Here is a 23,342-nt window from a genome sequence, read left to right on the forward strand (position 1 = left end):
AGTGGCTTAAGCCAGAATCTTCTGAGTCATTGCTATTTATTATGCTCATTTTATAACGTGTTATCAGTCTTTCTTGATGGTTCTTTATCAGGCTCCGTCAGTCTGTACGGTGCTTGATGGGTGACCAGGTTCCATCTGTTTCTGTGAACCTGATTGTACCAAGGAATGTCTGTGTGGTTTCTAAGGGCACTGCTTTCTCTGTTTTTTCTTCTGTCTGGGATGTCCCTCTCCCCCCCTCTCCCCCTCTCCCTCTCCCTGTGTTGATGCAGTCTCTCCTTGCTGCATGGTGCAGAGCAACACTCCCCCCCCTCCCTCTCTTTCTCCCTATCTCTCCCTCTCCCTTCTATTCTTCTCTCTCCCTCCCTCTCTCCCCCCTCTCCCTTTCCCCCCCTCTTTCTCCATCTCCCATCTCCCTCTCTCCTCTCTCTCCTCTCTCCTCTCTCCTTCTCCCTCCCTCCCCTTTTCTCTCTCCCTCTCTCTCTCCTTCTCTCCTTCTCTCCCTCCTCTCCCTCCCTCTCTCTCCATCTCCCTCTCCTCTCATCCCTCTCTCCTCCTTCTCCCTCCCTCTCCCTCTCTCCTCTCTCCCTCTCTCCTTCTCTCTCCCTCCCCCTTCTCTCTCTCTTTCCCTCTCTCCTTCTCTCCTTCTCTCTCCCTCTCTCTCCATCTCTCTCCTCTCCTCTCCTCTCCCTCTCTCCTTCTCTCTCTCTCTCCCCCTTATCTCCCCCCCCCCTCTCTCTCTCTCTCTCTCTCTCTCTCTCTCTCTCTCTCTCTCTCTCTCGCTCTCTCTCCTCTCTCTCTCTCGCTCTCTCTCTCTCTCTCTCTCTCTCTCTCTCTCTCTCTCTCTCTCTCTCTCTCTCTCTCTCTCTCTCTCTCTCTCCTCTCTCTCTCTCTCTCTGCAGGTGCAGTGTTGAGTGATTATGTAGGCAGGAGACAGGGCTTGTCTAATCACCACAATTACCGCTCACTGCAGTCCAGACTGTTCTATGGAGCCTTTGGGTGCTCTGGGTGTGCTTGCCCCAGCGACAGCTCTTGGCCCGTTTATTTATAACCTGCAGACCGTCCTGTGTCGCCCTTGCGTAACACCGTGTGGCACGGGGGAACAGACGTCCGTCCACTCACTGCGGGGGATTTTAATTCACCGCACTGATGGGGTTTCACCGGGGCTGCAGGGTGTGCTGTCTGTTTCCAAAGGGCTCCCACAACACATCGTAAACTTGTGAACGTCCTCAGATTTCATCAAGATTTTCATCAGAGTGTGTGAACATAATTCCATTTTGAGAGGTACTTTGAAGCAGTAGGATATTTTGGTTTATAGTGTCTGATCTTTTTGTAATGTCCAAACTGTGCTAAATAGTGCTCACAGAAATGGATTCTGGATTAGAATACGCATTCATTTTTACATTGAGATTGAAACGACTAGGTATCGTTGTTATGGATACTGGAAGCCATTTTAATACACAGTGTAGCTGCCTAATGTAATTTTATACGAGCCCTAAATTTGGGGAAAGGACCATTTTCAACTCACATCACTGCCTCTAGGCTCTATTCATCTGTGTGTTCTCTCTCTCTCTCTCTTTCTCTCTCTCTTTTTTTCTTTCTCTTTCTCTCTCTCCCCCCTTTCCCATTTTCTGTGTAATAAGCCCTGACCAAATTCCTTGGATAATGGATAAGAGATGTTTGTCCAAACACAGCCTTCAATTATGGCCTAAGTATGAGTTCGACTTCCGAACTGCTTTCATGCTTATTTAAGCGTATTTCACTGTTTTTGCATAAATACTTGCTTGTGGTTTCTTCTGTTTATTCGTAAACAAGGTGTGTGTGTGTGTAATTCACACACAGCGTCAGGGGAGCCACACTTTGTCGAATCCCTCGTTGCTGCATCAAAGCACTTTCCCTGGAAGGACTAGAGAACATTTTTTTCTCTATGTCTCTGTAGCCTGCCGCATATTTTACCTGCAGTGTTCTATTTTGACACCCCAGGTGTTAGCATTAATACATTTTGTGTTGGCGGACGCGCGAAAGGAAAGGCATGAAAAATAGCGACAGCGCAGCAGAGACTCCTGCCAAAAATGAAATGGAGAAAAGCCAAAACGGATCCGATTCCACGATATCCAAGATGGCCGCCGACATTACTCAGCAGCGACCGGGCCGATTTCAAGCGGTTATATTTAAATCCCTATATTTAAATGCGAGGAGGTGGGCACATGGAATGTGGTAGTGTGGCATGGTGTGGAATGTGAGAGTTTCTCTCTTCTCCCCCCCCCCCCCCCCCTCCCGCCTCCCTTTTTTAATTTTCTCAGGGTTTTGGACAAAGTAGGGTTTTGTGTTCCAGATGTTTCCACTTGAACTATATTGCGGGGACAAGCTGATGCAAAAAAAATAAAAAGAGCAACAGCGCAGTTGGGAAAAGCTTTTCTCTGCCGTGCCACTTAATAATTCAACCCCCCTCGTGTCTTGAATTCGCCAAGAATTTAGGGTGGCAGAGGTCAGCTTCTGGCAGTCAGCACTCTTTGAGTTTTTTTTTATTTGTTTAAACGGGAGTGGATCCACCCAGCGCTCACCCCCACACTGTCCAGCTGTGAGTTGCTGTCTCTCACCCCACCGTTCCAAATGTCTCCACCCCTCTTAATTAATGCCAGTTCGTCAGTAAATGGTGATTTATCGCTTGTCAGGGGCATGATAACATTTTTTATCAGAATTTTTCCAGTGTGACCGGCTGTGATGCGTTACATATGGTTCATATCACAGCAGCAATAACAATAATGGGTGCAGTACAGCCATGATTCAGGTGATTAGACTCCGCACTGGAGAAACAGTGCTCGCAAAAACAACAGCATTAGCATAGCGTCTTAACTGCGATTAAGTGCGTTCACATTAAACTGTATTGAGCAGCGAGCTTAACAGTGTATCACTGCAGTGCCTGAAGTACTAAACCCAGTGTTTCCCCTGCGAGGTGCCAAAACATGAGTCATAAGAGGCATATTAACTTCATTCCGACATGCATGTAGAGACCAGCGTGAAAGATAGGAACAGGCTGCTCTAACCACGTTATAATTCATTAATGGAGAATTTTTGTTTTTTAAACGGTTTGGACGGCTGACTGGCTGCCTGTCTAGACGTCGTCCCGGTGTTTCCCGTCTCCTAAGCTGGGTCCGATTCCCGTGGAGAAGATGCCGAGCCGTTTCTTTACCCCCTGAAGGCGCGCGCCGGTCTCCCGGTGAGAGGGTCCGGATGGCCGAGTTCCCATCTCACCCCGTTCCTCCATTCCGTGTCGTTGCTCACAGTACCAGCACCCCCTCCTCTCTCTCTCAGCTTCCCCCCGTCGCCTTGGGTTCTGCTGAACTGGGTGGAAACTGGGCTGCTGGATGTGATGAATGTGCTCGTTTGTGCGCGGGAGGTAATCGGACCTGACAGCCTGCAGATATTGGTATTGATCTTTTCTCAGTCTGGGTCCTGGGTGGGCTCTGTTTCTATTTATTAATTAATTAATTTTTTGCCTTTTGCCCCCCCACTGCATTGAGGTCGGAACAAAAATGCTCGGTCAAACATAAATTGAAATTCCTACGGCAGAAAGTGCCTCTTAAGACTACAGCTGTGAGTGTGAGTGTGTGAGTGTGTGAGTGTGTGAGTGTGTGAGTGTGTGAGTGTGTGAGTGTGTGAGTGTGTGAGTGTGTGTGTGAGTGTGTGTGTGAGTGTGTGTGTGAGAGTGTGTGTGAGTGTGTGTGAGTGTGTGTGAGTGTGTGTGAGTGTGTGTGAGTGTGTGTGAGTGTGTGAGTGTGTGTGTGAGTGTGAGTGTGAGTGTGTGTGAGAGTGTGTGTGAGTGTGAGTGTGTGTGAGAGTGTGTGTGAGTGTGAGTGTGTGTGCGCGCGCATATTTGGAACCTCTGGGAGGACTTTTCTTCTGCTGCAAAAACAATTGTGGCTGTGCCTTCATCAAACCGCTGTATAAATTCTGGTTGGACTCCAAATACAAGTTGAATGTGCACAATTAAAACCACATGGGAATGATCAGATCACAAACAAGCCTCTAACTGCTTTCACTGGACAGAAATAGATTAGAATGCAGAGTCCTGATTTCTGTGTGCTCAGTGGCCGCATTGAATGTATCCCAAATTGACCGATAGACTAGGCTACTTTGTGGAAAAAAAACAAAATTAATTAGTATGTTTTCTGTTCAGGGACACGGCATAACTCATATTTATGATGGAAACCGGACAGGAGCTATGCATGTCTGTTGCCAGGGAAATATTACAAAGTTTCTGCACATGGATGGAAAGAATGTAAAGAATGTTTTTATCTAAATAAAATGTCAACATCTGCCATACACTGTCTGGACCCACTCCAAGGGCAAAGTTGAATTTCTTGATAAAGTTACAGTAATGAACTTCCTGTTCCTGTCTGCTGGGCCTGAGGTTGACTCTCCCTTTTTCTCTCTGTAGTCCGTTTCAGCGTGACCGGCGGTGGTGTACGCAGTGGGGCCCCGAGCAGCTGATATCTCTGAGGTGTATCTGTACGGAGGCCCACCGCAGTCATGTGCTCCATGAACCACCCCAACTGGGTGACGTTCGAGGACGAGGCCGCCCCCCTCTCCTCGCCCCATAAGCCCCTGCAGTCGCCCCCGGCGACCGGGGCGTCGCCATCCAGGCCCAACGGGCTGAAGCTGATGCTCCCCGCCGCGGGAGACGCCTCCTGGAGCTTCTCCGCCTCCCTGGACTCCCCCCAGACGCACTTTAACTTTAACGGGGGCTCCTGCGTGCCCGCCAACACGCCCCAGTGCACGCCGGTGCGCGAGACCCCCGTCGGCCCCTCGCCCTTCCTCTGCGGGCCCCGGGACCGGCCCGAGTTCTTCCGCAGCTTCTCCAGTCCGTCCGCGGCCACCCTGCCGTCCCCGGGCTCCGAGCAGGCCCCCTCGGAGGGCTCCTCCGCGTTGCCCGCGCTCCCCGCCTTCCGGGACGACCCGGGCCACTTCAACCCCTTCTGGGGCGAGTCCGCGCGGGCCGAGTCCGGGAGTTCGTCCTCGGACTCGGATTCGGGCTCCGCCCCGCCCCGCTTCTTCATCCGCACCAAGGACGGCTACCAGCCCCCGCGCGACCCCATCCACAGCTCCTACAGCTACATCTGCCACAAGCTGGAGAGGCTGCGGGCGGAGGACCTGGACGGGGGCGGTGGAGAGGCAGGAGGAGGAGGAGGAGGAGGAGGAGGAGGGGGAGCGCCTCCCTGCATGGTGGCGGTGAGGGGAGCGGGGCCGGTGGGTCGCCCGTCCTTCGTTCCCCAGGGCCTGCTCCTCAGCCAGCGGCGGGACGGCTGGCCTATGATGCTGCGGATCCCCGAGAAGAAGAACCGCATGTCCTCCCGGCAGTGGGGGCCCATCTACCTGCGGCTGCTCCCCGGCGGCGTCCTCCAGATGTACTACGAGAAGGGCCTGGAGAAGCCCTTCAAGGAGTTCCAGCTGCAGCCTCACTTCCGCCTGTCCGCCCCCAAGCTGGAGGGCTACGGCGAGCCGCGCAAGATCCACACCGTGAAGGTGGAGCAGGTCTGCTTCGCTGAGCGCAAGCGCTACCACCCGAAGCCCGAGGTGACGCACGAGGCCGAGACCGAGCAGCTGCTGAAGCTGGGCACCGCCGAGCCGGGCGACATGGAGGACCTGGTGGCCTCCGTGGAGGAGGAGCTGATGAAGCTGCCCCACCCGGTCCAGCCTCGGCGGCACTACGAGGAGCAGGAGATGACCCTCAGCGTGGTGGACCACCTGTGGGCGCGACTCGACAAGGAGGGGGTCCTCCTGGAGCGGGGGGCCCTCACGCGGGTCTACTGCCTGGCCTTCCTCAACGGCGCCGGCGACTGCTTCCTGGCGCTCAACGACGCCCAGCTGTGCCGCAGCGACCCCGTCTACGGCTCGGAGGAGGAGGAGGGGGAGGCCCCCTGGATGGAGGTGTCCGACTGCCGCTTCCACCCCTGCGTCAACGAGGCCGAGTTCCGCCGGTCCCGGCTGGTCAAGTTCTGTCCGCCGGACGGCTGCCGCGTGGAGCTCATGAGGTACCAGACGGCCACCCTGGGCCCGAGCGAGCTGCCCTTCTCCGTGAAGGCCGTGGTGACCGTGCAGGGCGCCTACGTGGAGCTCCAGGCCTTCATCAACATGGCCGCCTCCTCCTCCTCCTCCTCCTCCTCCTCGCCCGCCAGCGCGGAGACGCCGCTCTGCGAGAACGTCCTGGTCCAGGTGCCGGTGCCGGAGGACTGGGTGAAGGTGTCGCGCACCGTCACCCTGCTCCGGCAGAAGTCCCTGAAGGCCCGCATGAACCGCAACGCCTGCCTGGGCTCCGTCAGCGCCGCGGAATCGCAGCCCGTCATGCAGGTGTCCGTCGGCACCGTCAAGTACGAGAACGTCTACGGCGCCATCGTGTGGAGGATCGACAGGCTGCCGGCCAAGAACATGGGTAAGGAGTACTGATAATAATAACATGTATCGCTGTGCTAGTGGTTCCCAAACCTCTCCTCGAGGACTCCCAGCTCGTCCACGTATTGGAGGTGTTCCATCTCAAGCACAGCTGATACAACTAGTCAAGAGCTTGATCAGTTGCATCAGCTGTGATTAGACTATGCAGGAGACGGTCTTCCCCTGGAGGAATGCAGGGTCTTAAGGGCCTTGCTCAAGGGCCCAACGGCTATGCGGATCTTATTGTGGCTACACCGGGGATCCTATTGTGGCTACTGACCTTGTGTGTCCCAGTCGTGTACCTTAACCACTACGCTACAGGCCGCCCCAACGGATCTGACTGTGGGTCCCTGATGAGAGGTTTGGGAACTAGTGATCTATACAAAGCAAGAGTCTTACAATAAGTATAACGGAAATCCTGTCATCCATACATGGCACCGTGGCATGCAGTATCAATGCTGAACTTAGTCTCAGGACTAATTTTGCGTAGTGCAAATGAGTTTACTCCCAATGTGCAACTAATGTGGGAAATGATCCCAGGAAATGCATGTTTTTACTCGTATCATTGCAGTTCTTGTACCATCTGTAGCCAGAAGCAGTGAGGCTGTGGCTTTGAATGCCGCACCTGCCAACACGGTTATAATCTTTTACTCAGTAACACTCAACAGCATCCCCGTAAGGCTCAGGTGTACCTATTCCTTATTGCACTTCCCAATGGTAATATTGCCAGGGTTATTTGTCAGTGTAATTTTGCATTTAAACTGTATTTTCTACTCTGTTTAGCAATGCTAATGCTCTATTAGAGCACCTGCCAACAACCGCAAACAAAAAAATGATCTGGTGATAATTAAGGCAAGAGCTTGAATATTTTCCAGCAGTGTAATTGTCAGCCTGTTTTTCAGTGTAATTTGCATCTAAAGCTGAATTTAACACCGTTTGTAACCCCTAATGATGCTTACAGAATGCTTACCTGGGTTAAGAGCTTCTGAAAAAAAATGAGAAATGACAAACAAACCGATAAATAATTTGGGTGTTAATCATAAGCGGTTAGACTCGACGGCGTATGGTGTAGCGCCCTTTAACGCCCCCTGGTGGCGAGAACGCGCACTACCGCCGTGTTCTCCGGCTCCCTCTGCAGCAGTGGACCACCCACACTCCTTCTCCTGCAAGCTGGAGCTGGGTTCGGACCAGGAGGTCCCCACCCTCTGGTACCCCTTCGTGACCGTGGAGTTTGAGGTGGCCGAGGCGGTGGTGTCCGGGACCAAGGTGAAGTCCCTGGGCACGGAGAGTGACATCCAGCCTCAGAAGCACGTGGGTGCTAAGACACACTACCACTGCCAGGTACTGTGGGGGCCACAGCCGAGGTGTGTGTGTGTGTGTGTGTGTGTGTGTGTGTGTGTGTGAGAGTGTGTGAGAGTGTGTGAGAGTGTGTGAGAGTGTGTGAGAGTGTGAGAGAGTGTGAGAGAGTGTGAAAGAGTGTGAGAGAGTGTGTGAGAGTGTGTGAGAGTGTGTGTGTGAGAGAGTGTGTGAGAGTGTGTGAGTGTGTGTGAGTGTGTGTGAGTGTGTGTGTGTGTGTGAGAGAGTGTGTGAGAGTGTGTGAGTGTGTGTGTGTGAGTGTGTGTGTGTGTGTGAGTGTGTGTGTGTGAGAGAGTGTGAGAGAGTGTGAGAGAGTGTGTGTGAGTGTGAGTGTGAGTGAGTGTGAGTGTGTGTGAGTGTGTGTGAGTGTGTGTGAGTGTGTGTGAGTGTGTGTGCGAGTGTGAGTGTGAGTGTGTGTGTGTGTGTGTGTGTGCTTGTGTGTGAGTGAGTGTGTGTGTGTGTGTGAGTGAGTGTGTGTGTGTGTGAGAGTCAGTCTGCGTCAGTCTGTGTGTTCTTCCCCGTACTATAGTCTCTTTAGTTCAGGATTAGGGGAAGGTTGTTCTTAACTGAACATAACAGAATGTTCTTAGCCAAATATTCTAATGCTTATTTAATGATCACTGCTGGTAATTGAAAGCAGAACAGTGACTTGCAATTTTGAAAAACCTTTAAAAAAAACCCTAAGTGTTAAGTAGCTACACATTCTAAGCAGCAGTCATTTGCAAAGTAGCCGTCTCATGTGGTGGGAGGTTAGTCAAAGAATAAAAGCCACACAACCAGTGCTTTCCACAGGGAAAAGTGGAAATTGCCTACCCTCACCATATTCCCTATTACCCCTTTTAATAAACACTACTCTACACAGCTGTTTGCCTTTCATTGTATATCCACACAATACTATTTAAACTAGGCAATTAATAGCCGGTGTATGTAAAACCATCATTTTGGTTTCACACCAAACGCCTCGCTGTGTCCGCACTTCAGGTGGAGATCGAGAAGAAGTGGATCGAAACGGAGTCACGGAGGCAGCCTGACTGTGCGACGCAGTGACCCCCCCGTCCGGGATCTCCTGATCGGACACACCCATGATGCCAAGTCCCCAAATTACTGACCTCCACCAACCACCCCCCACCCCCCATCCCCCCAATGGTTGCTAACGCTGAAACGCAGTAGACGCGTGCTGCAGAAAAACTGACTGAAAAAGGAGCGATGTGGAGCACCAGAATCACCACGCCGATGGGCTCTTGCGCTTTCCCATAGTGCATTGTTTAATCATCGGCTCGTCTGCATTCCAGTATGCGCACATTTCTGTTGTATCTTATAATGCCAATCAGAAGGTGTGACCTGATCATTTCTGTTTTTCATGGGGCATTACCTGAAGCGAGATGATAACTCTGAACAGAACACACACACACACACACACACTGCATAGCTGCCAACTCTCACGCTTTCGGCGTGAGACACACGCATTTCCATGTGCGTGTGAAAACAGGCAAATGCGTGTGTCTCACGCCGAAAGCGTGAGAGTTGGCAGCTATGCACACGCACATCTACACCTTTACTTTGCACATTTGATTACTCCTGATTATGGCACGGGACTGTTTGTCGCCAGGGGAGATGGTGGGAATCCCCTTCATGTTCCCCTGGCGCGGAAGAGAAACGAGAACACGTGTATCTCACAGTATAATAACATCTGTGCAATGTGTAGTTACACACCTTTATTATGTCTTCTGAAACTTGTGTAAAAAAAAAAAAAGCTCAATATGTCTGTTGCAAAACCTGCCCAGCTGCTCCTGACAGTGTTTGTCATTGCAAAAAAACATGAGAAAAGCACAATCAAACGCTCTTTCCCATACACTTTGGTGCGCGACCGCTATGTTGTCTTATGCTATGGGACGGGCTTCCGTACAAAAATGAGGAGAAAACGCCCAGGACTGGTATACCTATCGTAAATAGGTCTGTGTTATGAGCTTCTACGATTACAGATCTGTTATTCTACAGTAGGCTACAGAGATAATGAGGAAACTAGCTATGAAAGTGTGGGTAGGCATTTTACGTAATGGAAATCGTATGCACTTTCTTCGATTAACAAGCAGCTAGTTCTGAACGTTCATGAATGAATTGCTTGTTAAATTAATTCTATTAAGATGGCGCTTCATTTGCGTCTAGTATAGCGTAGCCTACTCACACAAAGTTAAGGTATGTAATTATATTTTTATGGCGTATGACGTGAACTAACTGCACATTAATAATAGTTCATAGCATGCCATTTGGATAAAGACGTAGCCCCGGAGTACTGCAACAGAGCTAAGGTTTGCAGCATGCGCTGGATTAATATGCCCGTATCTCAGTTTCTCTTATCAAATTCTACATGTAAATAAATTCAAACGCCTTTCATGACTTGTTTTGCAACGGTAGGATCCATGATTACTGTTGTGGAAAACTGATCACTCAATGTGCCACTGCTTAAAACGAATAAATCTCTCATCAGAAAAATATCAACTTTGTAATGAGGTTGTATCGAATTTTGAATGATCTCCTTTGGTTGAACCATTTAAATATGTATTATTATTATTATTATTATTATTATTATTATTATTATTATCGTCACCACGAGGCTAAATATAATAGAAATGCATGTTTTGTTTCAATCCATTTTTATTTGAGTTTTCAAATCGCATGTGTCTCTCCATTAGTCGTTCATGGTAATGTCAATGTTAATATTCAATTCCATAGCATTGCCACTACATTGCCCATTTAGTTAACGAACCGTCCTGTGAAATTAAACTCATTTAAAGTTCAAGGGGAAATTATTGGTTATAGAGGAAATGTAGCCAGCTAAACGCTCCCTTGGTTTTCAAGCCATACAGATCACATGTCTTGATAGGTCGTTAGCGATCGATGCCAGTTCCAGGTGAGGAAGTGCGCGAAGTCACTCCTGCAGAAGAATCTGAAAATTAACAGAGAACTGAACAGCTCGGGACTTTTCAACGGTGAAGAGCATCAGTGCATTAACAATGCTATCCAATTCGAACCCCGTGGTAAGTGGCGTGTCGGGAATTACATTTACAACCTTTAGTGGGGCCTATCTTTCCAGCCGGACGGACATTAAGAGACGTCACTAGTCGAATTGCTAAACCAATCCGTCAAAGTTTGCAAAGTATTTCGCTTTTTTTGTTTGTTAAGTAAAAAAAGAAAACGGATTTATTTACCAGTTGGCGTCAGTTAATCATGGTTTAAAAGTAGATATGTATTTGCTATAGCTTTTGTTACCGTCATACTTTGAGATAATTAGCCGCTATCTTTGTCAATAATGCATTGATAAATAGCCTAATGTTAAATGACAAGTAATGCATTATTGCTAAAGGGAGAAAATGGTGTTATTTTAGAAGATGTGCTAATACGGTTTGCTACTCCAAGCACCGTCCATCAAGCAAATTGTGAGATCTTGTGATGTTTTCTGACTGGGTCCAAAATTATGAGCCCATTGATTCATCTCGGTCTTGAATTTGATCAGTTAAAACATGGACATGCTATGTTTGTGGCGTACATAGCTATTTCTAGCACAATGTGGCTAAAGATGGTAAAGAGTCCCTCTAAACACGAAAAAGAGTAATTGACAAAAATGAACTGCCAGTTAAATGTATTCGGATTGCAATTGTGGTTGGAACAAAAACCAGCATACACAGGGGGCCCAGGACTGACTACTGGTCTACACATTGCAGTTCTGGCTGATCCAACCTCTACATATAATCTATATTCTATATCTATATTCAACCTCTTTTCCCACCAACCAAACCTGGCCTGAACGCAAACCCTTGTAGCCAAAGCTGTACCTCTCCATTATGGAGGATGTGATCGAGAGCCTGAGGGAGCTCTTCCTGGACGAGGGGGTGGAGGACCGTGTGCTGGAGGACCTGAGACAGGTGAGGAACCACACTCACCTGGGAGAAAGGTCAGAGGTCAGGTCATGTCACTGGGGCCAAAGATAATGCACTTTAAAGATTGCTATCTTGCTTTTTTTTTAAATCTTGCTGCTTTTGCAGCTTTGATTGGCATCAAGGGAGCTTAGGCTGCAAGTCGAGCCAGCCATGGAGGATTAAGGGACATAATTTAATTATATGAGCTGTCATGGAGGCAGCGAATGGATGTTGCCGTGGCCTCCAGATAGATGTATGGTTTGCAGCGGCTATAATCTTTGATGAAAAGTTTGAGAGAGAAGAGACTGTGTCTCACTAGTGCACTCCTGAGTGAGATGTTTGGTGCTGCCCTGTATTCTTGGCCAGACCTATCGTGATTATTGTATTTAGTTATTAATTTTGGGCCACTGTGTGATGCTTTCATGTCTTAAAATAACACTTTTCCCGATGTGCTGCTGACATTACAGAATGATTACATTTTACTGGGGTACTGGTGCAGTTGAAATATTAGTGCTTTTAGTGCCATTTTACCTTGGCATTTTGTGTATTTATGCTGTAATTTATTATCTTAATGGCACCATTTCAGCACATTAAGCTACGGAGAAACAAAAAATTGTTGTTGCTTATTTGGAAATGGCAAAAGTTGTATGCTGGTGAAGAATAATAAATGTATGTAATTTTGAGCAATGAGGTCAGTCTGGAAATCAGTAGTCTCTCCTCTCTAGTATAAACACATGTAGCCCCAGGGTATTCTTAACGAGATCCAGAGTGTTGTTTTTGACAATTTTGCACCTTATACGTGTCTGTTGTACATCACCACTTTTTGTGAACATTTTAGATACTAAACCAGGAAGTGATTGCTGATGTGTGTTGGCCTTTAATGATTTCAGTCAGACAGGTGTCCTTTGAACCACAGGGTAGCCATTGAATGGGAACAACTCGGGCAGGGGTGTCAAACTCCAGTCCTGGAGGGCCGCAATGTCAGCTGGTTTTTGGGATGTTCTCGGTGCCTGTGGTTCTTTCAATGTCATTGATTGGCTAAAGAATCCACAGACCTTGTTCTCAAGGCCTTCATTGACAGCTGATTGGAAGGAAACCCCAAAAACCTGCAGACACTGCGGCCCCCTCGGAATTCAGTTTGACACTCCTGAACTGGGGTTATTGGAGGCGAATGGCTGTCTGTAATGATGGTAAAATAGAGCCTACTCAACCCCCGTAATGCCTGGAGTGGCTGTGTGATGGGGTTCGTGATGTTTTTGCACAAACCAATGAAAAGACTGCTCTCCATGGAACTCACTCGGAGTACCGAGAGACCGAAAAACGTTGCTTCACCCGTGTTGTTGTTTGGCGAAGCGTGTCTGTCCCGTTGCTAGACGACTGCCCCTCTCTGTGTCCCACGCAGCTGTGGGAGTCGAAGGTCATGCAGTCGAAAGCAGTGGAGGGCTTCCTGAAAGACACCGTCAACCCGTCCAACTTCGTCCTGCAGCTCCCCGCCAGCTATGCGCAGACCGTCCGCAAACCCGCAGGTCCGGTGCAGAGGACGTCCGCGCGAGGCGTACCTCTGACGCGGGGAACGCAATCGAGCAGTAACGCTCACTCCCGGTCCTGTGCGCGCACGCTGGGCTTTTGTTGTTACTTAACACTTAATTGGTTCATTAAATTAATTAAAGCTGTTGATTACACGGTTAGCTTGCCTCACCTGGTTTCTTGGGTCTGAATTGTTCGCTGATTATTAAGGTGTAAACAAACACCAGCACGCCCGGCAGTTCTCCAAGCCCAGGAGTGAGGCCCACTGCAATGTTTTTACACCGATGCCCTAAACCAGGGGCTCATGAATTGCGGCACAGGGAATTCTGGGGATCCTCTGCAAGTTCCAAAACACATTTTCACTTACGATTTTTTTATGGATTTTTCCCCATCTTTTAATAAATACCCCAATGGGCTCCAGCCCTGGTCCTGGATGTCTGCAGGTTATGCTGGTTTTTGTTGCTCTGCACTTAATTAATCAATTAGAGCAGTTGATTACACTGTTAACGCACCTCATCTGGTTTGTCTCAAACGGGTGCTGATTTTAGGAGAAGACAAAAACCAGCAGACCCCTTAGCCCTCCAGGACCAGGGTTTGAGACGCATTAAAGATTCTGACAAATCTAGCTTGTTGTGTTTCTATAATTGGGAATACTGTGGTCATTGTAATTAACTGCTGCATTATTGCTACAGATTGATATAATGGGCGGCGATGTATGTCCATGTATTGGTGTGTTAAATAGCCACTCCACTGTCTATCTGGGGTGTTAGACCAGTGGTGTCCAATCCAATCCTAAAAGGGCCAGCGTGGGTGCAGGTTTTTGTTTTAACCTAGCAGTAACACTCCTGATTATACTAATGAACTGATCGTGGTCTTTAATCAAGACTTTGATGAGTAGAATCAGCTGTCTTAGTCCTGTGCTAAAACAACAACCTGCACACACACCGGCCCTTTCTGGATAAGATTGGACACCCCTGTGTTAGACAATTGTGTGACCCCAGCTGTATTATTAAGGTGGGGGTCCTTTTTGTTAAGTTGCTTCATTTTCTGGGCCTTCAGATTGGTCCTCTGTCCAAGACAAATACAGTATATAGGAATTTCAAATTTACCAGCCTCTCTGTTAAACATTAACATTTCCATTGTACTTGTTCACGGTCCTGTTCACCACAACTACATGGTGTTTTGCTTCAAGTGTTACCTTCTCCTGAGCATTGCTCTAGATTTCAACTGTGGAAGATGCACTGCATACATGGTCATCACACCATGGTTTACATGATCCTCATTTTAAAAAAATTACAAAGTAAAACATGAATATTAATCACCTTTATCAGTTCAGTCGTCATCAACTTCTCATCATATCCCATCTCTCCCCTGTGTCCAGTTTAAAAATATATATAATTCACCTGACATGAAGTAATAAAGTGAACTGGCACAATGCAGAACTGATTTGTTGAAATCTCCTGCTCTCTCTCTCCCCGGCTCCCGCAGCTTCAGTAGTCATTCCTGCAGGCCAGAGTGTTCAGACTTTCACCACTAAAGCGGTAAGTGACAAATGCAATTTTAAAATCGGCTCAGCGCCGTCTATATGATTTCATTCTGAGAAACGTTGAAATATGGTAATATGAAAAATGTCCCGTGTGGGAGAAAATCCCTGGAGGGATTTAAAGCCTATAGCTATCCACTCTCCCGGAATTGCACCGGGTCATATTCTAGATGGAGTGGTATTACTTTTGAAATTGAACTCAGATTGTGAATCGGCCCGAGCCGTTGTGGCCACCCGCGAGTCTTGCGTCTGCTTCGCCGTTCGTTTGTAAGGGGCAGTCCCAGGTCAGTCGTTCGGTTCGCAGAGGACTGCTGTAAAAGAGTGCCGTTAATACAATTACATCATCCTCCGTATTGTAGACGGGAGGGCAATGGCGGCACTTCACGCTTGAACTCATTGTTCGTGAGAGTCTTGCGTTATGACGCGCAGTCAGGCGGGTCAAGACGACATCGTATAAATCAACCCAGCAAAAGGAACACAATTGCAGGGAGTTCTGTAAGAAAATGAGAAATGTATTTTAACCTGTAATGAAATGAACAGGAACAATAAGTGGATATACATTTGCTTTCTTATTCTCTGTGAAAGAAATGTCTTGCTTTTGTGACGAGTGACAGTTTTTTGTTTTTTTCGTCCCACCGCACGTCTCAAAGTCGGTTTAACCTGGCAGGCTGACAGTCTGTTCTGCTTCACTATATCTCTCATTATGTGCATTTCATTTTAACAATTTAATTTGTACAGGCCCCCAGTTCTTTCAGTTAATTGTGCGTCATTCAGAAAAAGACAGTGTTGTGAAATTGTACACACCTGCATGCCCCTGCCTTCAGGTAATGAATGACACTTTGAGATGCTGTTCTGCTAAAACCTTGGTCAGCCCCCAACCCCCATCCCCCACCCGCCCTTCAATAAGTCCTGTATTCAACACTATGGTGGCTGAAATTTGTAATGGATTTTTGTATCAACTTCAAGATGCAAGCAGAATGGCCGAAGGGAGCTCAGAGATGTTATGAGTTTAAATGAACAGTTAATTCGTTAATTGCTCTGTAGACTTATACAATGTGGTGTTTAAATCCTTCCAGAACACCACTGCTAGCCTCGCCACCTTCTCCCTTCCACCAGGAGTGAGCTACCCTGTGCAGATTCCCGCTGGGGTCACGCTGCAGACTTCCTCCGGTAAAAATCGGCCCTCATCTCCGCAACCTCCCTCTAACACACTCACACCTGTTTCTCCACCCATTGTGGAATCGTGTAAAGGCATTTTGCTTTTTCTGGTGGTCTAAAATGGCCGCTTGTTCCTGACCGTATTCTGCACAGCACGGTTACCACTGAGGCGGAGTACTGGAGGAAATTGAAAGGCTCTTGAGTTTCTGACTCAGGGAGAGTGGTGCTCCTCCACTTGGAATTGTTATTACAAAAACAGGAGTTACAGAATTCTCTGCTGTGTCCACCCCCCAGTTATTATGTCTATAATTAAAACAGCGTTACAGAGCAATACAGAGTTAAGGGCCTTGTACAAGGGCCCAACAGCTGTGCGGATCTTATCATGGCTAAACCAGGGCCAACCACCAACCTTCCGAGTCAGTCATGTACCTTAGCCACTTCATGCCTCTCTCTGTTGCCCCCCCAGGTCACCTGTACAAGGTGAACGTCCCTGTGATGGTGACCCAGGCCCCGGGGGCAAACCGCATCCTGTCCCAGCCCGTGCAGCACATGATGAACCCCAGGGAGCCCCCGGCCCCCCCGAGGGTCATGCCCCCCACCACCATCCTGCACGCCCCGCCCACCTCCGCTGGGCCCCTCCTCCGGCCTCCAGAGGTGCAGCAGCCACAGCCACAGCCACAACCACAGGCACAGCCACAACCACAGCAGGTTCTCCTGAACCAGTGCGCCCGGCCCCTCCCCCCAAAACCCACGCAGCCCCCACCGATCCTCCAGGTGCAGCCACCCCAAATTGTCCAAGCTCAGCCCCCGCCAATCCCCCAGGCCCCGCAGCCCCCCCCGATGGTCCAGGCCCAGTCCCTGCCCCCCCAAATTGCCCAGCCCCCGTCCCTGCCCCCCGAGAGCCCCGGCGACGACCTGTTCACCCTGGAAGGCATCGAGTTCAGCCCGCGGCCGCTCGACACGGGCCTGGCCACGCCCCAGCCCGTCCAGCTCTCCGGCTTCCCAGCCGCGACGGGCCAGCTGCCGGCCGCGGGGTCAGAGGTCGGGGGTCAGGGGGCGGACGTGCTTAACGAGGACGCGGGGGCAGAGATCGCCAGGCCCGAGGGCACTTCCACGGTGAGTACAGTGGCGTCACCGCAACATCCATCAAGAGTATCTCTGTGGAGTACCCCTCGTTTGGCATTTGCATTTGCATTTGCATTTAACACTTGGGGTTTTCTGTGTGCGTAGATGTTGTCGTCATCACGGCCGTACTGTCAGTGAGACGGAGACCTTACTTTACTCGCTCTGCTGCATTACCTCGCTGCAGGGTCATTGAGTGCTGGGGAACGTTCTGTAAAAGCACATTTTCCTAGTGACGTCGCCGACAGGTTTTTATTATAGACGAACAAGGCCCCTGCATTCCTTCCACCCCTTGTTTTAATCCCAGGAGGATCCGGTCGGGAACACAAGTTGTTGTTTTTTTTTTTTTTTTCCGTGCTTTGGAATGTTCCCCCGAAACTGCGCTTCATGAGTTTTCGGGAGATGCATAAAAATGTCATCGTCAGCAGAAGGGAGACGGAGCTTTCAATATTGATGCATGCGCTGCGTTCCTTGTGAACTCGGAAGCTCCCGCAGCCCCGACTTGGGAGCTCGGAGTTACGAGCTCGGAGCTCTCCAGTTGTTGCCTCGCAGCAGCCGTCAGTAACATGGCAGCTGGCGAGAAGCTGTGGCTTTAGGTGCTGAGCTCCATAAGCTTCTCCGCTACTGGGAACATTTAGAATAAATGTAAAAAGCTATTGAGCTGTTAACCGACGTTCGCCCTTATTGTGTATTCCGACATTTCAGCCAGTTTGAATGAGTCGGACCTGTGATAGGACAACTTTCCGATTCGTAATTCCGAGTTAACGGACCGTTCCGGAGCATCTTTCCTGGTCGGAAGGTCATAGTAAGAGTTTCCCTGGTATCTGGAACACAGCGATAGTTTCCCCATCTGGTTGGTTTATTAATAATACAGTATCTGTAAACTTAAGCCTGCCTGAAAGGCACTTTCTCTACAGCACTGGTCCTCGCTCCTGGTCCTGGAGAGCGGCAGTTTTTGGGTTGATCTCAGCACCAATGGTTAATTCAAGTCATCGAGTGGCTAAGGACACACTCCTTGTTCACATGGCCTTAATTGACAGCTGATTGAAAGGAAACGACAGAAACCCACGGACACTGCGGCCCCCTGGGATTTCAGTTTGACAGCCCTGCTCGACAGTATAAAGTTGCGCACGGTGGGAATGTGAGCGTAGTTGTCTGTGAGAGTCTGTTACGTGTGTATGGTGGAATGGGAGGGGTCTGCTACAGAGTCTTTGGTGCTGGATTGCTCCCCTCAGCTGGGGGCGGGTCTCCCGCGCGACTTCGACCGCAGCGTGCTGGAGGACATCGTGCAGCTGGACGGGGCCTGCGGCGGGAGCAGCTCGGAGGAGGAGGAGGAGGAAGAGGAGGTGGGGGAGGGGGAGGGGGACCAGGAAGGCATGACGGAGAACGAGTTCCTGGGCATGATCAACGCCGAGGCGCTGCGGGCGCTGCAGGAGGGCGGGGCCAGCACGGGGGGGGGCTCCTCCGACAGCGACAGCGACCGGCCCGACCAGCTCGCCGAGGAAGAGGAGGAGGTGAGGAAGAGGAGGAGGAGGAGGAGGAGAGATAAGGGGAGGGAGGGAGAGAGGTTAGAAGAGGAAGAGGAGGAGGTGAGGGAGAGAGAGATGAGGGGAAGGAGGGATGAAGATGAGGGAGGAAGAGGAGGAGGAGAGATAAGGGGAGGGAGGGAGAGAGGTTAGAAGAGGAAGAGGAGGAGGTGAGGGAGAGAGAGATGAGGGGAAGGAGGGATGAAGATGAGGGAGGAAGAGGAGGAGGAGAGATAAGGGGAGGGAGGGAGAGAGGTTAGAAGAGGAAGAGGAGGAGGTGAGGGAGAGAGATGAGGGGAAGGAGGGATGAAGATGAGGGAGGAAGAGGAGTCAGGGAGGGAGGAGGGGGGAGGGAGGGAGGGAGAGGAAGAAGAGGAAGAGGAGGAGGTGAGGGATAGGAGAAGGTGAGGGTAGGAGAGAGAGGGGGAGGGAGGGAGAGGGAGATGGAGGGATGGAGGGAGGGAGGGAGGGGGGGAGAGAGGGAGAGAGAAAGAGATAGGGGGAGGGAGGGAGAAGGAGAGGGGGAGGGAGGGAGAAGGAGAGGGGGAGGGAGGGAAGGAGAGGGGGAGGGAGGGAGAAGGAGAGGGGGAGGGAGGGAAGGAGAGGGGGAGGGAGGGAAGGAGAGGGGGAGGGAGGGAGGGAGGGAGGGAAGGAGGGAGAGAGGGGGAGAGAAAGAGATAGGGGGAAGGAGAGAGGAATAGGAGGAACAGAGCCTGCTGGGTTTAAGTGGGTTTGGGAGCCTGCTGGGTTTAAGTGGGTTTGCTATATTTTTGCCCTCACCAGCACCCTGGGGCAGACAGTCATGTCAAAAGGGTGATCTCACATTTTCACGCCTGCGTGTTTGCAAATCAATCAGGGAATTTTTTAAATCAGAAGTTACTGAATGAGATTCGTGACTGAACAGAGAAGATTGACAGATTGCCGTTGTGGAACAGAGACACACACACGTCTGGAGATTTGGCTTCACCACCTGGCTTGTCAGACCTGCTCGCCACAACTAAATGCCATCAGCAGGTGGTGCTGTGACATCATTTTTTGGTTAACGTCTGATTCTCCAGGGTAGCCTATGGTCATTATGTTCAGTTAAATTATATTCCATTACATGCCTCAATGTATGCACACACACACACACACACACACACACACACACTCACACACTCACATTGTGCATATGGCCTTTTGTGAGGACTATGCGATATCCTACCTGAATGTAAGTCCTGTTTTTTTGGGGGGGTTTTTTTTTTTTGCAGGACCCGCTGAATTCGGGAGATGACGTCAGCGAGCAGGACGTCCCAGACCTCTTTGACACAGACAACGTCGTCGTGTGTCAGTATGACAAGGTGGGGCGCGCTTATTAAAGGGATATCTCACCTTTTTGATATTACACTTTTTTTCTGCATGTTTCTGATTTGCCATTTGTTATTTTCCTGCCAAATGATGCCCAAAGGTTTTTTTTTTTTTCATATTAGCAGAGGTTTTTGATGAGCTGCTGGCTTCATAATGGCTGCTATGGGGGCGTTTGGGCTCTGAAGTCAAACCTTATATATCTAATAAAATAAAACACTAGAAAATGAATGAGCTTTCTCTTTAAAATATAAAAGTTGCGGTAGTCAGTGTTCTAATTCTGTCGCCTGTAGACCCTTGTGTGCTATATCTCATTTTAATGGTGTCCCATTTAAAACAATGGCACTAGAATGAGCTTAACGGTAGTGTATTTGTCTTGGGAAGTTTTTGTTTTGACTGAAGACGAGGCTTATTTGTATTTGTTTAGCAACAGCAACGAGCCTGACCCAAATAGTCCACATCATCAGTTGGACGGGAACTTCCTTCATCTTTCGGTGATTAAAGCGACATGAATTCTCTTCTGAATAGTGCGATTCCCGATTCACCCCCCTTTTGCCATACGCTCTTAGCGAGACATCGAACTGATTTGGGCCCAACACAATTAAGCTGGATTGGACTGTATTATGTGGTAGCAGTGCAAGTGACAGGGCAAATACTGTGCGTAGATGCCCCTGTTGAAAAGGACGTTGCATGACACTGGCCTTGCATTAAAATGGAGTGATAACACTTTACAGTTCCATGAATTTGCGTGAACTAATGTCGTAGTAACAAACTACTCCTGAGGAGTTGATCTGTACAGCTCTGTGAATTCACGATGCGCAAATACATTAACAACTACATTAATTAGTATTGCCAATTCATATTGGAATGGAAAAGTCAGTTGATGTAATTGCTAATGGTCAACTAAATAAAGTCCATCCTATGGTTTGTTAATGCCTAATCATCATGCAATCAATGTTAACTAATGAAATGTTAATTTCATGCTTAGTTAATGGATTTGTCTATCATTAATTCATGTTAATAACTACATTGGTTGATGCAAATTTATTAACTTTACTGTACAGTGTGACCAATTAGTTACCCAGAACGCCTTGCAGTGCAGTTCCTGCATCAGAAGCGCTTATTATGTTTGTGTTGCATTACAGATCCACCGCAGCAAGAACAGATGGAAGTTCTACCTGAAGGATGGTGTGATGTGTTTTTGCGGAAAAGATTACGTTTTCTCTAAAGCGGTGGGGGAGGCAGAGTGGTGACTGGGGAGGGGATCTCGTAGGCCAACACGCTTTGCAGGTAGGCCAGACATAATGAGAAAACATGCCTAATGTGTTTGGGGAAAATAACCTAACAAGAGCCATACAAGAGAATCGGTTAATTCAAGTCGGTGGGAAGGAACCATGGCGACCAGCGGTCTGGAAAAAGGCGGCGAAAGCCTTCCGCTGCCTGAAAACAGAACTCCCGGGCCGAGGGAGAATTTATAACGAGCCGTTACCGTGAACGGCTCTCTGAGTTTGCGTTTATTTATGCTGTTGTTTATATTACATTGTGTAATGCCGTTAAATTGAAAGCGGGCTCGTTTGTGCTGCGGCTGGGGAGGACTGCTAATGAGGTGTGTACTCGCACATTCGTTCAGGTGCCGCGTTGTCTGAGTCTCGAGCCTTGCTGTTTCTGCGAGCAAGGGATACAGAGTGTTTGTTTTTCCCCCCCGTTATTTGTGGATATTAATTTTCTTTATGTTTGTGGATACAAAGTTCCTGAATGGGTATATAGTATTGTGAATATATATGATTTTGGAGTCTTGAGCAGATTATCGGCTTAGTTGATCTCGATCGCCTGAAGTTGAAATGGCGAGAGTTGAAATGTGAGCTCTTCGGTTTCAAATGCCCACATAAGTTGTTTTGATTCAGTAAAATTACAATACATTTGAAGCATATATTGGCCTCCTCGTCTATTTCATTATTGTTTTATAATAACCTTGATCATATGAAAAACACAAAATAATTGGGAAAATTCAAACGTCTTTCTTATCGGGTCAGCAAGCTCACTTGGAGGTCGCGTTTGCCAAACATCCTTGTGGCATTCTAAAATAAAGGCTAAAAATAATGATAGCTTTGCATAATACACTGTAGAGCAGCATTTCGTTTTATTTTAACGTTGATCTTGTTTTGCTTCAGCAGTGTATTATTAAGTTGTTTAAGGAACCCGGTGAACTTCACCCGCGCAAGTACTAAACAGGCTTCGGCAGCCGGGCGGGATGTGAAGGCATCTCTGATCTCTGGCTGATAATTCTGCAGCCATCACAACATACACTCAGTGACCGCTTTATTAGGTACCAGTACACCAGCTCGTTAATGCAAACGTCTGATCAGCCCATGTATCAGCAACAAAATGCATAAAAGCCAGCAGACGTGGTCAAGAGGTTCAGCTGTTTTTCAGACCAAATGCGGAGAAAATGTGATCCAAGTGATGTTGACTGTGGAATGGTTGTTGGTGCCAGACAAGGTGGTTTGAGTATCTCAGAATCTGGTGATCTCCTGTCTCACACACAACAGTCTCTAGAGTTTACAGAGTATTCAGAGTATTAAAAAAAAAAAACCCCAGTGTGTGTAGTTTTGTGGGCTAAAATGCTTTGCTAATGAGAGAGGGCAGAGGAGAAGGGCCAGACGAGTCAAAGCTGACAGGAAGGTGGCCGGAACACAAATAACCACATATTACAACAGTGGTATGCGGAAGAGCATCTCTGAACACCTCAAGGTTTCACATATAATGTATTGGCTGCAGCAGCAGAAAAATCAATAAGTCTAATAAATGCATAATAAAGTGGTCACTGCAGTACAGTTATTTATTAATGTAGTCAGTTATATTAATATAATGGTGTGTACCTATTTGACACTTAAAGATGGACTGCTTCCCTCGTGTCGAAGGGCAAAGTCAGCAAAGCATTATATTTTGGTAGGGTATTGGTGGCGATGACAACGTGCTTCTACAAACGGGACGGAGCGAGTGTACTCCGCCTTTGGCCTGGAGGAAAAGGCCTCACTGCTGTTTACTCAGTGGGATCCAACAAGATCAGATTTACAAAAACAAACCCAGGTTCGGGGACATGCAATCGTTTTACACTGTATTAAATTTCAGAAAGGTAGCGCCCCCAGGCAGTCTCCCTCCTCTGCCCTTTCCAGGTTCCAGAATTGAAAGCGGGGATGCACAACAAGGGCCGATCCGTTTCAGGATTTTGTGCCAACGTCTGGTCTTAATTATTAAATTGACTCAATCATATCTTATCCGACATGTGTACGAGTACCGGTTACAGCTGCAGACTGCAAGAGTATCCTAATGATTTCACTGCGCTCGAGTGCAGGCTTGAACCAGGGTTATTTATAGAGCTGTCCGCAAATTAAAAACAAGGCAATTGGTTGGAACACA

At 48.7% G+C, this 23,342-nt stretch overlaps 1 protein-coding gene across 4 annotated transcripts in view; it reads left to right on the forward strand.

Moving 5' to 3' along the window:
* The window catches only part of LOC133118307 (stonin-1), a 27,310-nt gene extending 5,458 nt beyond the window's left edge, over positions 1–21,852 (forward strand). For 3 of the 4 annotated variants that reach the window (XM_061228183.1, XM_061228181.1, XM_061228184.1), the window contains exons 2-4: positions 4,439–6,430; positions 7,568–7,770; positions 8,767–10,280. In XM_061228183.1, coding sequence (XP_061084167.1) covers positions 4,531–6,430; positions 7,568–7,770; positions 8,767–8,832 — 2,169 coding nt within the window. In that variant the 5' untranslated portion in view covers positions 4,439–4,530 and the 3' untranslated portion in view covers positions 8,833–10,280. Of the gene's footprint in view, positions 1–4,438; positions 6,431–7,567; positions 7,771–8,766; positions 10,281–11,606; positions 11,709–13,104; positions 13,229–14,717; positions 14,771–15,848; positions 15,943–16,396; positions 17,047–18,287; positions 18,567–19,828; positions 19,919–21,067 lie in introns of those variants that run through there. The other variant, XM_061228185.1, reaches the window with a different exon arrangement.
* The last annotated feature ends 1,490 nt before the right edge of the window (positions 21,853–23,342 follow it).

The sequence above is a fragment of the Conger conger genome, chromosome 18 (assembly GCF_963514075.1).
Source record: "Conger conger chromosome 18, fConCon1.1, whole genome shotgun sequence".
NCBI classification, from domain to species: Eukaryota; Metazoa; Chordata; class Actinopteri; order Anguilliformes; family Congridae; genus Conger; species Conger conger.